We start from the raw sequence: 16,677 nt of genomic DNA, 5'->3' as shown, positions 1-16,677 counted from the left end.
AGATGGAGTAAAATGACAGTTCATTACGCAAAAGTGTTATCGCGCTTGCAAGCAGCTAGTGATTGCAGTCGATAAATGTTACATCGACTATTGACTGAATGCTGATTATATTTATGAATATATAGCCTACCTTGTTTCATCTGAATCATTGTCGGCTCATTATTCGTCCAACTGCTGGGCACAGGTTCATTTGAATTGAGAATTAAAAAAAATCATACATACCATACATACAAATCACTCAGCCGGAAGACGTCCACTGCTGAACATAACCCCCCCCAAATATTTCCAGACCAGCCGATCGGATGCGACGTACCTATTAATCAGTTCTTGAAAATATGGAGTTGATTTTTGATGATGTATTTATCTGTATTGTTACTATTGTCTAATCATTAGAACGTATCCCTTCAGGTTTCGGCGTGTACTTCGAGTGGAGCAAGTCTCCAACGACGGAAGTGACAATTCATGTGTCAGACAGTGACGAAGAGGATGATATTGAAGAAGAAAGCTTTCCTGATGATGGTAAGTTATTTGTTCTGCGTCTGCTTGATTGGCAACTTGCGTTTTCATATTTTACAAACATTTAAATGAAATGTCTTTCTAATCGATTGCAGTAACATTGTGAAATTTTTTTTGGCTAATTTTCAGGTTAGTGTTCTCTACCTAATTTCGGTGGCAAGTTTATTATCTAAGTATTCTAGAATATTATCGTGAAGTATTATTTAATATTCGAGCTTAGTATCCTGTAATCAGCGAGTATATAACCAGAAATAAAGACGAAATAAGGGCCATATATTCCAGGTAACACATTAGGGATACAGCTCTTATAAATATCAACTCTCGTTTGCATCGAAATATAGACAGGCCATCTACTGACCTGTGATGATAAATGATGTTTCGTCTCTATTTCCGGTTATATACTCGATGCCTGAAATATTATTTAATATTTTACGGCAACATAAAAATAAAAAATAAAAAAATAAAAGGGACTTTATTCTTCAACACAGGAAACAATACATAAACACTTAAAATAATAACTTAAAAGGTCTGTAATGAAGAAAAGGTTATAGCCTCAGCAAGATGCTGGTTTTCAGGCTTTACCTGGTGATAAAAAATTTTGACGTAGAAATTTAAATAAATTAGTTGCTGCAGACACCGCAGTATGCAATTTATAATTAAATATATATTTCAGAAGGCACCTCTGAAATATATATTTAAGCACATACTAGAATACTTGTTGCCACCGGAATTAAAACACTAACCAGAAAATAACACTATTATGTCTAAAGAAAGTAAGACGTGAAAAGGGGACCACTTTGAAGTAATGGTCACCCTTTCTTGATTGTGGTACTAAAAGGAGGATCTCAACTATTCTCAACTGACCACTCGTTACCCTTACATACTTGGAGGGACGTTAGTCACGATATAAGTTCGGAAAACTATGCAACTAAATTAACATCAAATCAAATATTTGCAGAGGTGATAGGCGCGGATGGTGTACTCCGATCCGACCTGGAGCAGGGCAGTGAAAAACGCACGCTCACTGGGCATAAGCCGCCTGTCAGTCTTGTCGTGCCGATCTACCGCCGCGACTGCCACACTGAGGTACTGTTATATGGAAAACGCCCTATGTGAACTCCTCAGTACTTATCAATACCACTAGATGGCGCCACTAATACTTAATGCACAATACAATACAATTTATTACATGTTTTTTCTTAAATTCGGAATTTTTTAATTTTTAATTTTCACTAAAAAAATACAGATGTTGAGAAAAAAATTACAGAATTTACTGAAATAATTATAAAAAAATATAAAATTTATAAATATGTATACTAAATACATTGACTTACAATTATATGGACGTCGGGTCCGCGCTAAAAAGTGTCCGAACTTACAGGGCGTTAAAATCGTATACAGAGCGTCATTCACGCTTTAGTCTTCGTTTGTTTCTACTGACAGCGAAGCAAGCAAAATTAGACAGTACTGCGATGACATTACAATTTAAATTCAACATTTTAGCTTTTTCATATTCGTTTAAATAGGTTGACTTGGGACATTTTTTTCGTGGTTTTTGTATTAGACCCGTCGTCCATTTATTTGTAAGTCAATGACTAAATAATAAAAATTATAAAAAATGTAGAACATATTTTTCAAAATAAAAGATGATCTGATAACTCAACTGCCTCCGTGGTCGAACGGTTACCATGCCGGACTGCCACGCAGAGGTCCCAGGTTTGATTCCCGGGCCGGGAGAAATATTTGTATGGCCTACATTTATTTCTCTCGTGAGTTTGGGTGTAATTTGTGGTTGTCTATGTGTGTCCATGGCATCCGCGACACAGGGTTTCCCTAGTGCGGGGCTATGTTAAGTGTGTACGTTATTATTATTATAAATATGTGTTTACGAAATGTATGTTATCTTATAGTCAGATATAATTTGTTATGTAGTTCTTAAACAATTGATATCCAACTGCATGGTTGACCCCAGGTACAGTATATAAATATGTATTGGTTGTATTTCAGGTATATGCTGGATCACACACGTACCCCGGCGAAGGTGTCTATTTACTTAAATTTGACAACACGTACAGTCTATGGCGTTCCAAGACATTATACTACAAGGTTTACTACACCCAGTAAAAAAGGATAAAATATAGTTATTTACTATTAATAACCATGACATTTAATACTGAAATTGCTATATTTATCAGGCACGCACAAAGGGCATTTTTCATTTCACGCGGATTTTGGTGGTAACCAAACAAAAAGGTTGTATGGTACCATGGCAAACAGGATATATCTTGATAGGAAAAATGTGAAAACTAAAAAAAGGGTTTACAATCAAATGATGTATAGTGCGCTACATATAGTAGAGCTTACGCCCTCGTTGCCAAACGCATCTTGCGTCTATATAGCACATGTTACATCTCTATTAGATTCGCGTGCCAATTAAAACCCGCGTGACAGAAAACAGGCTCTAGTACAATGCTTGAGCGTTTTGGAGTTAAATTTGGACCCTTGTAATGTTGCGTATTTTTGATGTCTTCATTGTGTCAGAACTCTGTACTAGTGCCTTCATTTCAGGGTCTAAAAATAACTTTTTTGGGCTGAACGACGAATTATTGTCATCTGTCTGTCATGCGACATTACAGTATTTTCTAAAGTCCAAGCTTCGAATTACCTTAATATGTAATAAAACGGGTGACTTTAAATCGATAAGAGGTTCCGCTATAACGTTACTTCAAAGGACGATGACCGATACAATATGGAGGCATGCCCTAATCTTAATCTGGCGTGTCCATAAGCTACACATGGCGCATTATAAAGCACACAGGACCTAGATTATGAATTGGTTCCTCGGTTTTCATTTATTTAATAAAAAACTACTTTTTCTAACCTATGACTGTCAAATAAAAGTCAAAAGTTATTCCTTAAAAATAAGGTACATTACATCACAAACATCTGGCAACACTGAGCACTCAGCACAGTCTGTCACCTTGGAAATGAAACATAATTTTTTTTTCATTCAAAATAAACTGCATGATGAGTTCTAGACTATTCTCAAAAATGTAGTTTTAATTAATGCAGGATGATTAAAAATATAAATTTGCTGAACATGCTAAGCAAGATGAGGGAAGTAATGGCCATCATCGTTTAAACCATATTTTTAAACTTATTTTTTTTAAACTGTTGAGATACTTAAAAGTTTAATTGATAAGGTAAGTACGGCTAGGATGTTCGCATACTGGGAAGTACATGATCTCAACAAAAACATCCGATCAGTCACGCGTTCTAGAGACAAGGTGTCCTTAATTATTTAGAGGCACACTGTGTCTCTAGCGCGCAGCCGCCTTATTAACAACTTTTTTTTTTCTTTATTTATTAAAAAATGTATAAAAAAGAGCAAAATATTTAGAAACACAGTGTGACACACTGACATCTAGGGCTTGTGACGGAATATTAAATGTCACTGAGTAGTGACATCTTAACTGAATAATAAGTACCTAGGAACCAAAATAAATTCCTTGCTGCTGCCTAATCGTTGGAGTTCTCGATCAGTATTAACTGACAACATATTTATATCAAAGTTTAGTGGCCGCTATTATGGAAATAATAATAATAACTTTCAATTGCTCTACCGAATTTATGATATCAAATAATAATTATAATAAAATAGTAATACAATTTTCAAAATCCGTAGAACATCGAAGCCTGGATTTTAGTATAATTATTATACTGAGTAATAATTTAATATCATATTATATAAAGACTATTTGAAATACTGCATTTTACGGATAACTTATTTTTACATATGCAGGAACTGCACCTTCTAAGTCATTTCGGTAATATTATTAATTTATATTCAAAGTATTGTGAACGCAGACTTATGTTCCATATTTAAAATGAATTTTCCTTAGTGTACAGAAAAATTGTGACCCGTCGATGGTCGGCCAGGGGCCTGAATGTGCCAGAATAACCGCACGTCGTTTGTATTGTTGTGTAATACCTGTCGCTAACTTTAATCGTGGCAAATAAATTAGTTTTTATGAATTACTCTTATATACTAAAATCATATTACTATCAAAGTTTTCTTGTCCTTAAACAATTGCACCTTTAAACCAAGCTTTTCAAAGTTTTATGGATATTTATTTATAATAACGTTAATGGCATTTAGTTGTGATCAGAAAAATAAAACTGTAGTGTAGCCAATGTTTAATCGAAATTATTATGACCACAATTTTTTTTTGAAGTTATGGTCTCTAGAAATATTTGCGCCATCAGTCGACGCCATTTAGGCGAAAGGTCTTCTATTTGTCGAAATGTATAGATAGATATTCATACACGTTTTTCAATGTTTATTTTGTTTATGGGTATTATAATTATCATCATAGATATATCCATAAAGAACTTTATATGTGAACGCTATAAAGTCCAGTTAGGAAAAATAGTAGCAAAAATAAGTAGCACAGGCGCTACATAGCGCGGATGGTCATCATCGGCGTGATGTAACCAAATTAGATATTGTACCATTTAATACGGGAAATTAATATATTTTTTTAAACACCCGTAACTAATTTATTTAGAAACTATTTTATTTCTTATATTAAAAAAAGGCATATTATGCTATGAAATTTCGGTTTTAAAAAGAACCCTGTGACAACATTGGCCGCACCGTAATACTTATACCGCTATACGGCTGACTTTTTAATCACCAACCAATTTTTTTCTAGGATTGCATGTCATTAGAAGAAAAGTAAATCCAGTTCTGAAAAGAGTAATTGTAGGTTAAACTTGTACAATAAAATATTTTTTGACTTCATTTCAGTGAACGTCCGCGATTTGTTGTGATGTGTAGTGGTTTTAAGGGTGAAAGTTTTAATAGAATCCGGAGACTACACTACGATGCAGAAAATATTCCTCACACCCAAACCATTACTTGCTAGTCAAAGGCTATTAAGTCATGGCCAATTGGCGACACCTTCTTACGCTGAAGGTTGTAGTAAGCTGTGACTGCCAGTGGGGATCGAACAAATCTTTTTTTTTAACGAGCACTTACAGAGAGAGATGCGAGATGCACCATGACGCTTCGACGTAAGACAATATGCAGTATCAAATAATTCGATTAATAACGGGAATATTCTAGGAGAACTACACAAGCCTTGTTCAATTTAAGAATCCTAAGCCTATCAAAGTAATAAGGGCGCAGGTGCTGGCGATCCGGAATGTTTAGTCGTATGCACGTGTTTGTCAACTAACGTACACTTTTTTAGATAACTTAGTAGTGCATCTTAATATTTTTATTACTCTTCATCATAGATGTAAAATATTAAAATTTAGATGGTGATTATTTAGTATTTGGCACTATTAAACTGTTACGTACAAGATCTAAGCATATAGCCAAATATTGACCTAGTAACATACTATTGCAATATGAATAAGGTCGCGTTCTCATACGATATTTGATCTGCAAAAGAGGCGCGCGCATGGCGCGACTGTGACGCTGCTGCTGCGCTTCTAAATATTGTATGAAAATTAGTAGTTGCGCGGCTGCAGCGCCACTGCAGCGCTTCTATATACTTTTGACTGGACTTCATAGTCATAAGCCGTATGCGTCATCTGGTGAGCACAAAACTAGAGCCCCTTATTATATGTAGTGTTGAGTGCACTCAAAATTTCAGTGTGATAATTATTTTTCTGATCAACTATTTTTGTAACTGGTAGTCACTTACTACGTGCTAGTATTAGTAGCATTTACGTCTAGAGTAGTAATTACGTATGTGTTGTAGTATGAAATCATTTCATCAATGCGTATCGGCATCACACCCTTTTTAAATCAATATGCTATTAGTTAAAACTCGCCAAATCAAAAGAAATTAGTCCTTAACGCTCCGTATTATTAATAATGGTACGTACAGTCAACATCAAAATAATCTGACCAGTGAAATAAATAAAAAAATCTATACATCCAAAATGATTAACTAGGTATAGTTTCTGGGCATTTTACAAATTAAGACTTAGTCATAGAATTAAGGAACCTTTAAGTGTTTATATTATTGCTACAAAGATTGAACAGACAAACATCGAAGGAATTTTTCTTGAAAAGTGCTTTCATGAAAAATCAATGCGTATTGAGTTAATCGACATTAAATAAATTTTTATGTGCAGATGTTTTGTGTACTCTGAATGTATAGCTTAAATTTACCATTTATTGTATGTTAGGTGTTTTAGATTACTTTCACGGTTTATTCAAGCTAACAATTTACAAGGTCCCGCTATATGCGAAATTTGTTAAGAACGAATTTCTTCTGAAAATGAAAGTTGATATCAAATGCCAACTTCGTGGCCTATAAGTGTGCTGTCAGCTTATACACCTTTTATCAAACCACGCGCACAAATTGTGATGTTGACTATGAACCATTGCGGCAATAAAGTAGTATTGATTCATGATAATTACCACCAAAGCTAACCCAACGTTTGCTTTCGCAGTAACTTTATATGAATTTTCTAGGGCACACATTGAGATTTGATAACTGTTCAACTAATTCAATAAAGTACGTTAGCCATTAGATGACCCTAACATTAGTCAAAAGGCGTGTTTTCATTGGTAAGCGAAGCGTGCTCGATAAGATTGATTTTTGAATGTTTGTATTCATAGATATATCTTAAATGAGAATTTCTATGAATTAATTTTAAAGACCGGCTTCACTTGCATAGGTAACCCTGCAACTTGCTAATGGAAACATGTAATAATTATTACTTCTCTGTGTTCGATGTATACATGTTAATAAGTATGGTATTTAAAAGCCAGTTTTAGGAAAAGTATGAAAGTTTTCCATTGTTAATTGGAGAATAGTATTGTTATGTTTAACCAGTAAACTTTATTTGTCGGATGTCGGCTTACTTTTATTCTTAATCCACTTACCGATTATTAAGGTAGTCAAATGTTATTTTAATGTAACTGATTTTATCGTCAAAATGTTCTATCTGTGTTATTCACCTAAGTGTATTGTTTCTAGAAGGAATTTTATGATATTGTGGAGTAAAATAAATATGTATGTATAAACCGAGTTCTTTTTAACCGACTTCAAAAAAAAGGAGGAGGTTCTCCATTCGACTGCTTTTTTTTGTATGTATGTTACGTGATAACTCCGGTATTTGTGAACCGATTTTCATAATTATTTTTTTGTTGGAAAGAGTTTTTAATTTTGAAGAAAATCATCCACCTCTAAGGGTGACAGTTCACGCATGAAGATTCATTTTTATAAATAAGGCCTAAATTTTATTATTATAAGCAAATTTTAATGGTTGGTTTTGCTATTCTCCAATTCAAGGCGTTTTCCTCTCTCAATATACTTTGAGTAGTGAGAACCGATTTTTATTATCTCCTGCGTCAAGTCCCGTATAGTAGCGAACTAGGGGATGAATCCGGGTTTGCGCACTTTCCGGCAACCGATTTCAATAAAACTTGTTAATTATATGTAATTCTACGTACTTTTGAGGTCGGTTTTTTAGTACTCTGTACAGAGATTATTATTTAAACGTTCTCTCTAAATAGGAAAAGTATCACATTAACCGTGTTGCGTTGACATCGATGATCGAGAAAGGCGCGGTTTCTATACAAATCGATTTATCAAAATTAACGCGACCAGAACATGCAAGTCGTAAGAACGACTGGGCTTGTGGATTATTTGATTCAATAACTGGGCGAGGTTAGGGTTCAGCCTCGTTGATTTTTTATGGATTGCGGATATATATTTTAGCATGAAATACGAACCGATCGTTTTTTAATATCGAAGAATGAATCCAGCAGATCGTTGCAATTGTTTTCAATTTTTTGTGTAAGAAGTGATGACACTGCAGCAATCTTAATCATAATTCATTTATTTATCGCAATCATGTTGTACATTTAAAAAAAATCAGTACCTAACATGAACCGTAACGTTCAAATTAGTTAATTATTCTAAACAAAAAATCTAATATAAAATTCAATAAACAAATTGAAACTAAAATTAAACATTGAAATGAAATGAAATTATCACTTTACATTGTCGTATTGGTTATTAATTAAATTTTATGTATTCATATTTTTAGTTAATTTATTGTTGTCCTTTGTTTATTATTAAATATATCAAAGCATTTTATTTTAAAAATAATTTTATTTCTTTGTTAACATGTAAAGTTTACATATTTTAGTAACAGTAGAGCTCCTTGTGAAAGAGTTAGTCCAGGGAAGTACTGCCACCGTGCTCTGAGTGGCACTGTAACTGCGGACAGGCGTGTAGACTACCATCTGGCGCATGATTTGTTCGTCCCGTCACTTTATATTATAAAAAAAAATGCACATCTAAGCAGACGTGCCTGTCTACTTTTCCTTGTCGACCAAGAATAGTGCTACGGTAATGCACCCCGCCCCTCTGTAGTTGCATCATTTAATACATAAAACGCTTCCTTGGAGAACCCCCAGGAAGCGTGCATTGTGTTTTTGTACGGTCAATGTTTGCCAGAACTCGATTGTGTTCGATTGTGTACTGGAAGGAGGTGGAGATGAAAATGGTTTATAAACTTGCCAGGTGGAGATTTTTTAAGGCCCTGTAGATTATATCTATGCTTAACTAAAAAAGAAAAATTATTGATTCGAATTTTCCCTTTTTTTTTCCGTAATACGTAATACCATCAATCAGTTCCATTGATGGTGCTAAGGTATTTTTTTTTGCCATTGTCCCATTAATGGTGTTCCTCTTTTTGATTGTAGGCTGTGCCTTTTTTAAATATCAGTTTTGTATAAATACTACTACTACTATTTGTAAAAACTTTGACATTCAACGCCAACGGCACTGCCAAGGAAGATGAGGAAGGAGAGGACTTCTACTAAAGATGAGGCAGTATAGTATTTGGCTCACTCTCATTGCTCTCTAGCCTATACTTTTTGTAGAACGAAAGAAAAAAAAATGCCATTGACATTTGATCTGACAGATTAAACAAATAAAAAAAAATCAAATGTTTTATTTTCAATTTTGTCCACGAAGTTAGTGTTTGAAAATGTTGCAACGATTACTGCAAATTAGATTCGACGCCAAAATATCCAGTAGGCATACAAATATATTGTTTAGGTTGCCTTTTCAAAATCAGTCATGTCATTGTGGAGTCAGGTTATATTCGGGAAGACAAATAATTTGGTTACGAAATGCTGCGGAAGCACCAGCATTCAAAGGTGGGATATCCTGTGTGAAAGCGAGATCTTTCGCCAGTGAAGTAGATACACAGAAGAAAGATACATCTATCAATGCGTTAAACAATAAGGGTTCTTTGGAAGCAGATAAAAAAATCAATGTGAAATTAAAGACTTCAGATATAAAGCGATTATTTAATTTAGCTGCGCCTGAGAAATGGAATCTTACTGGTAAATACAGAATTGTACCTCCTTGATATAGGTAATTATTAATTACCGGGAATACTAATTGCGAACTAGATTCATATATTGTTCCCGTGATCAGAGAACAAAAAGTAAAGAGAACGGACACTCTCCGCCCCTCCCTAGCTTTAGATACCGCACCACGCCCCGCACATTGCCGGTCACATTGACTGAACGACAACAAGGCAGGTGCAGATAGCGCCTTGCTGTATGTAGTAGTAGTAGGTAAATAATTTTCGACCGTTTTATGGAGTGTCCGGGGTGTGCCGTGATGGTAACTTGGTCACATTTCACATGTGTGATCCTCATGGTAGTCCCATGTTGCCAAATTTTATCATAGTGTTCCCTAAGCAAAATTGCTGCATAGCATAAAGAAATAAAATGAAAATTAAGTTTGCTCCCAATCTTGCCAAAATTTCTAATTGTGAATTCAATTCACATTGTCAATTTACAATGTTCTCACAGGGGTTAATGTTTACTATTTCCCAATGTGATGATAACCATCATGGTTTAAATGTGATATTAAAATCACCTAATTTATGTTTGTATACTTCCAGGTGCTATACTTTTCTTAGTAATATCATCTAGTGTTACTATGGCAGTGCCATTTTCACTAGGCAAGGTATTAGATATTATATACAGTAGTACAAATGATCTTGGCTCTGCTCGTGAGAAGCTGGACTCTCTCTGCTTCATATTGTGTGGAGTCTTTCTAATTGGAGGGTTGTGCAACTTTGGCAGAGTGTACCTAATGTCTATATCTGGTACGTTGTTCATGAATATCTTTAGTATAATAATTTTTCAGGTGGACCTCCTTCTTATAGGTATAAGGAATATCATTATAATGCCCAGCTTTCATAAGATTGGGATAAAAATGTGATTAATTGTAATATTAACAGTCAGCCATGACCATGCGCTATGTAAAGGCCCTGAATATTGGTTTGTTTAGAAAAACAAAAATACATGATTTAGATCGAAAAACAATACTTTATTTTCAATAAAAATAATGCAATAAAATAGACAGTATAATCATCAGCCGGTTGTGACCATGGGATCTATAAAGAGCCCAAAACTTGGGTTTGTTTGTACAAAATATATAAATTATATGCATTAATATTAATAAATTATAATTTCCAAGGTAATATAATTTTATTTCTTTAGTACAGTCAACAGAACATCAAACTATACACTGGAACAAGATATGTAAATGTGTAGCTTGATGTGCTGCTGTCCGTACCATATGCCATTATGGAAATTGTGTTATTGTTATTAATTTAATTTATCAATTAATGACTGACTTGCTATTTACATGTGCGTAGTCATTGTGTTGTGAAGTTAATAATAATTATTTGACTTTTAATTCGGGACTTAATCACATATAAAACATATTATATTTACCTCGATGTTTGGGACATATTGCAACGTCCATGGTCTCGAAAGGACTGAAGAGGCGGGTGTCAGCATCTTCTAGCCGTGCTACTAACTACCCGCACTTGATCTTCATTATTTATTTGTGCATTAGGGTTTTCGCTAGACCGATACACAACACTCACCTAGCCCACCCGCTCACCCGCTCTCTCTGTTAAGTATATAACATGTTTACAAGATCTGGTGTGGTGATGTACTTACAGTTTCCTAATGGTATTAATTTCCTTTTTTTATTATACATGGAGTGTTTTACCATACCTTTTCGTGCCACCACACAGCAATGTGAGCATTACTGTGCTCTGGATTTCAAGTGTGAAAATACTGGTGAAATTACAGGCACATGGGACTTGTCTTATATCTTAGGGTAATGGGTGCAGTGATACTGCAATTGTGACTCTGCACATGACTTATTTGATATCATTTAAAAAATGAGATGGCATTAATGCACATAATTATCAATATATATATATTGTGTACTGTGAAAAAGTTGTTATAAGAGCTATAGAAAAAAATATACATTATTATTTATCAAAATTAAAAGAATAGCCCCGCCGTCACTAAGTGGCCTTTATCCTTTTTCGACTCACATATTTTTCGTTGATATTAGCTAAATCTCAATACGCCGTGATAGCCTAATGCTTGGACCAACCGCCTCTCAATCAGTGTGTCGTGGTTTCGAATCTCGGCTTGCACGTCTGACTTTTTCGAAATTTATGTGCCAAATTTAATTTCAAATCTACCATGAGCTTAGATATGCTAACTATTATCTAAATTTGTTTTCAGGTCAACGCATGACCCAAACTCTCCGCAAGCAAGTGTTTGGGGCAATCATGCGTCAAGAGCCAGCTTGGTTTGGTAAGACGTCGACTGGCGAATTGGTGAACAGACTGTCGGCTGATACGCAACTGGTGGGCAGAAACCTCAGTCAGAATGTCAGTGATGGATTACGGTCATTTTTCATGGTCGGCGCTGGTACTGGCATGATGGTAACTAATTCATTTTTATTTTTATAACTGATGTGTAACATGTGTAATACTACCGCGTAATCACGTAAAATACTTCCATAATTATTTTAAAATTTTCGTATATAAAATAAAATTTTATTGCAAATGTAGGTAACTGGAACACTTAAAAAAAAGACTGACCCGCGGCACCCATTACACCATCACGTGCCGGTAATCGAGAGACCAAAGAGTCACCATAGCTTTATTAAAGAAGTATGCCCTCTGGATGGGGAAACTAACCAAGCCCGAATATAATAGTCTCTGTAAAGAGAGTACTCCACGGCGTCACTCATCTCGCTGTCTGAGCACCTCCCTCATGGGCATGATCTACCTTGGCAAACTTGGAAGTCTCTAAATAGGCTGCGGATCCAGGTCGGCCGAAGCAAGGAGTACATGCACGGGTAGGGTTATAGTTTAGAGAGCGCGTGTCTGTGTGGTATCTCTCCCCAGACATTGGCACATATTTTATCCTGCACTGCCCTACACCAGCACACGCGAGGACCTGTACAACGCCACTAATAATGCTGTCTCCGTCGCTAAGTACTGGTCCTCACAAATATAAACGTCAGAGTCAACACGCCAAGAAGTATTTAAAAAAATTAAGAACAAATTCCACTTTTATGTACAGTCTATGTACATCCCATTTGAAATGGCGCTACAGTGGCCAATATAATTGCAGTCTATTCTGTGGGCGATTATGTAGGTACAATATACTGTTCGAGCTGTCACGCACTTTGTACACACTATCTCTAGTCGCATCTTTTACGCGTTGTCGCGTAAAAATAATCCATATGTGCTTCAACGAACATTTCTGACGTTTAACTAAACGCATTATTGTGTTGGATCCCAAGAGTTTATAGATTAAACTAAGTATATCGCACGTTTGTTTACAGATCTACATGTCACCATCATTAGCAATGATTGGACTATGCATAGTGCCTCCCGTATCAATTTTAGCCGTGTTCTACGGTCGCTTTGTGAGGGGTATCACGCGACAATTGCAAGATTCCTTGGCAGAAACAAGTGCGGTTGGTATTCCCCTTTGCCATACATGGGACCATCTAGAACTTACTATTACGCATTTAGGACAGAAAGCTTATCGAAATAAGTTTGCTTAGAGGTTCTATGTTGTTTTATGTGACATGTGAACGTCTGTACGCCAGAGGCGGTTCTCACACGGTGGCCCATCTCGCATTGACATTGCGAAACTTTGTATATAGAATTGGTTTATATTTGTCTTTTACATCAAGACGCTACGATGCGACAGCTGTATGCGATACTTTTAAGTCATCGCGAAGCTAAAGTCACTGAAACCTGCGTCACCATCCTTGTGAAAACCGCCTTAGTAGAGGAAAGGCAAGTATTAAATTTCTAATGCTTTCAAAATGAACTTTTGTATAACTGCTTCCGTGGCCGAACGGTTACTTAGCTGGTGCGCCACGCAAAGGTCCCGGGTTCGAATCCCGGGCCTGGAGAAATATTTGTATGGCCTACATTTATATATGAGTTGTGTGTAGTTGGTGGTTGTCTATTTGTGTGTCCATGGCACCCGCGACACAGGGTTTCCCTAGTGCGGGGATATGAGTGTGTGCTTTATTTATTGTTGTAAAAGTCGATACCTTTTGCCGAGCTTGTGCTTTAATGACATCTTTTACATACAGCTAGCGGAAGAGAAGATATCAAATATAAAGACTGTTAAAGCGTTCAGTAAAGAAGCGGCAGAGGAGCGATCGTATGGTCAGAAAATCGAAAACGTTCTTAGGTTGGCGTATAAAGAATCTTTAGCGGTCGGAAGTTTCTATGGCTTGGTGAGTTGAAAATATATTTTGTTATAATAATAATACAATGTTATTTGTTTACATAAACACTTATTTAGTGTTATAATAGTAACTATAATCTTAATTATGTATGTAAAATATACATGTACACAAACAACAGATATGACAAAACAAAATACCACACTTATTTTCGCGCATGTGGATCATTTATCATAGACCCTGTTGTCAGATTAGGTGATTTTTCGCCATTTAGGCTACTTTGAGGGGTCGCGCGGCGACTAAAAAAGTGAACGGCGACTCGGCGATATTTAGGCTATGTTTGAAATAGGAAGAGGCGATTTTAGGCTAGTTAATAAAATGTCTGGGGAATTACAAATTTTATTGGAGATTTTATGGGGAATGGAATTGTAAAATAACTCATTTGGAGAAATAAGAGAGTTCATATTCCCCAATGTCCGGCAGCAACCAGAATTGTAGAATTGTTTTTCTTGATTTTTAGGGATTTTATGGCTTGAGCGAATATCGGCTACTCAACACACATAAATTGGCGAATTAATTTCGCAAAAGTCTGGCAACACTGATCATAGAACAGTCATACACGTCCAGACACTCGAACCCGCTCGAGAATTCCTTGACGTACTGTAGGACCGCAGCAGCCTCACCAGCATCCTGAATGCAATGTTGTATAATGGGTTGTATAACCAGAAATAGAGACGAAATGTCATTTAATTTGTTTGAAAACTATTCTGCCATATCATTACTGTGGCAACTGCGCTCCGATTGGCTAGCCCGAGTTCGAAACAATTGACGGGTGTCGTCAACTGTTTCACTTCAAATCGACCAGTTAACTTGAGCTTTGCTATAATGGACGAAAATTGCAAAATTACACATTTAATATTTAATTACCGATGACATGTGTTTCCGTTTATTTTGTAATTAGATGTTTTGCTGTTTTTCCCACACCACCGAATGGAACAGCACGGCATTGTTAGAGATATTATCTTCATTACAATAAATACAGAATGTTTTTAGGAATATACGGAGACGTACACACAGGTCAGTAGTTGGCCTGTCTATATTTCAGTGCAAACGAGAGTTGATATTTATAAGAGCTGTATCGCTAATGTGTTACCAGGACTATATAGCCCTTATTTCATCTCTATTTCTGGTTATATACTCGATGTGGGTTGTTTATTATTTGGTAAAAGGTAGTCTTATCACTGCGTCCATAAATTATATGTATTTTATATGAAGATGCGTGCAAATGGAATCCAACTTTTTTTTTTTAATACTGAGCCCCGCACTAAAGTACCGGCACGCTATGATGGCCGTTTTAACGTTTCTCCGATCATCAAGTTTCGTATTAATTCATAACTACGTTGAAGGACCTAATTGCTGTACATTGTTGTCAATAGTGACGTGCAGTAAAATTTATGTTTATTATATTTATTAATGTATAATTTTACAACATAACTCCGCATTTGTTTTTCGAAATTCGAAATTTAAAAAAATTAAACCTAATGCGATCATCACTTATAGGATCCATGGCCAGCACAATTTATACCTCCGGCAAACTCGCGTCAAAGCTCAACGCAAAACAAAGCAGTTTCGAATTGACGATATATTGCTTAATATATCGTCAATTCGAAACTGCTTTGTTTTGCGTTTTTTACATTTTTATCATAGTTTTATTAAAACTTTTTAATCTAAAACTTATACAAACATTTTATTATATTTTTTACGATAATGAATTGAATTTTGATGTCACTATTGTTATCTGTCAAAACAGCTATCATAGCGTGCCGGTACTGTAGGGAAACCCTATGTCGCGGGTGCCATGGACACACACATAGACAACCACAAAAACTCTAAGAGATCAACGAAGGTTTTTTTTTTTGTTGTCTAGATCTCAATATAATTTTAGTTAAATTTGCCTTGATTAAATAAACTTTGACCCGATGTATGTCAACAGTTAAGATTGACATGAGAATTATGACAAATGATCCTTATCTATTTCTCAACATACAATCACTCATACGTGCATATCTATCGTTTGTCGTATGACAGTTAGAATACTTTTTTAATGGTGTCAAAAGTGATTGGATTAGTTTAAGACCTCGCATTCGAGCCAATTATTTTATCAATTGACACATAAGATTACGCGGCAAAGTTTTGAATTTACGTTACTACAAATAGATGATGAAGTAAGTATTTTAAGATAGTGTTAAAGGTTGGAAACCTATAAATTAACACAATTATTATATATGGTGCCATTCAAACTAATACTATAAGTGCGAAAGTATGTCTGTCTGTTACATTTTCACGCATAAACCACTGAACCAATTTTGTTGAATTTTGGTATATAGATAGATGAGACCTAGGAGAAGGACACGCGCTATTTTTTGTCACAAAAATAAATTAAAGGGGATGAAAGTTGGAATACCAATAAAACTATGAAAATTAGTATAGTATTTGAAGTACTTAGTCGCGGGCACCAACTAGTATTCTAACTTTGTGAATATTTTATTTGCGATAGCAAAAAAACGTAAAAATG

At 35.4% G+C, this 16,677-nt stretch overlaps 1 protein-coding gene and 1 long non-coding RNA gene across 2 annotated transcripts in view; both read left to right on the top strand.

The window, feature by feature from the left end:
* Positions 1-373: 373 nt before the first annotated feature.
* Positions 374-2,677, top strand: LOC113232718. Its single transcript, XR_003310647.1, has 3 exons — positions 374-519; positions 1,475-1,602; positions 2,524-2,677. It is a non-coding gene; the product is annotated as an uncharacterized LOC113232718 (long non-coding RNA).
* Positions 2,678-9,540: 6,863 nt separating this feature from the next.
* LOC113232719 (ATP-binding cassette sub-family B member 10, mitochondrial-like) overlaps positions 9,541-16,677 on the top strand; it is a gene marked incomplete at its 3' end in the record, with an annotated part of 10,770 nt that continues 3,633 nt past the window's right edge. The window contains exons 1-5 of the mRNA XM_026467494.1: positions 9,541-9,901; positions 10,471-10,677; positions 12,125-12,327; positions 13,239-13,373; positions 14,007-14,153. Of these exons, the coding sequence (XP_026323279.1) occupies positions 9,541-9,901; positions 10,471-10,677; positions 12,125-12,327; positions 13,239-13,373; positions 14,007-14,153 (1,053 nt within the window). The remainder of the gene's footprint in view (positions 9,902-10,470; positions 10,678-12,124; positions 12,328-13,238; positions 13,374-14,006; positions 14,154-16,677) is intronic.

Source organism: Hyposmocoma kahamanoa, unplaced genomic scaffold (genome assembly GCF_003589595.1).
Source record: "Hyposmocoma kahamanoa isolate Upper Pololo Valley unplaced genomic scaffold, ASM358959v1 77960, whole genome shotgun sequence".
Taxonomy (NCBI): Eukaryota; Metazoa; Arthropoda; class Insecta; order Lepidoptera; family Cosmopterigidae; genus Hyposmocoma; species Hyposmocoma kahamanoa.
Note: the sequence above shows the minus strand (reverse complement) of the source record. Positions and strands in the feature narration are given on the sequence as shown.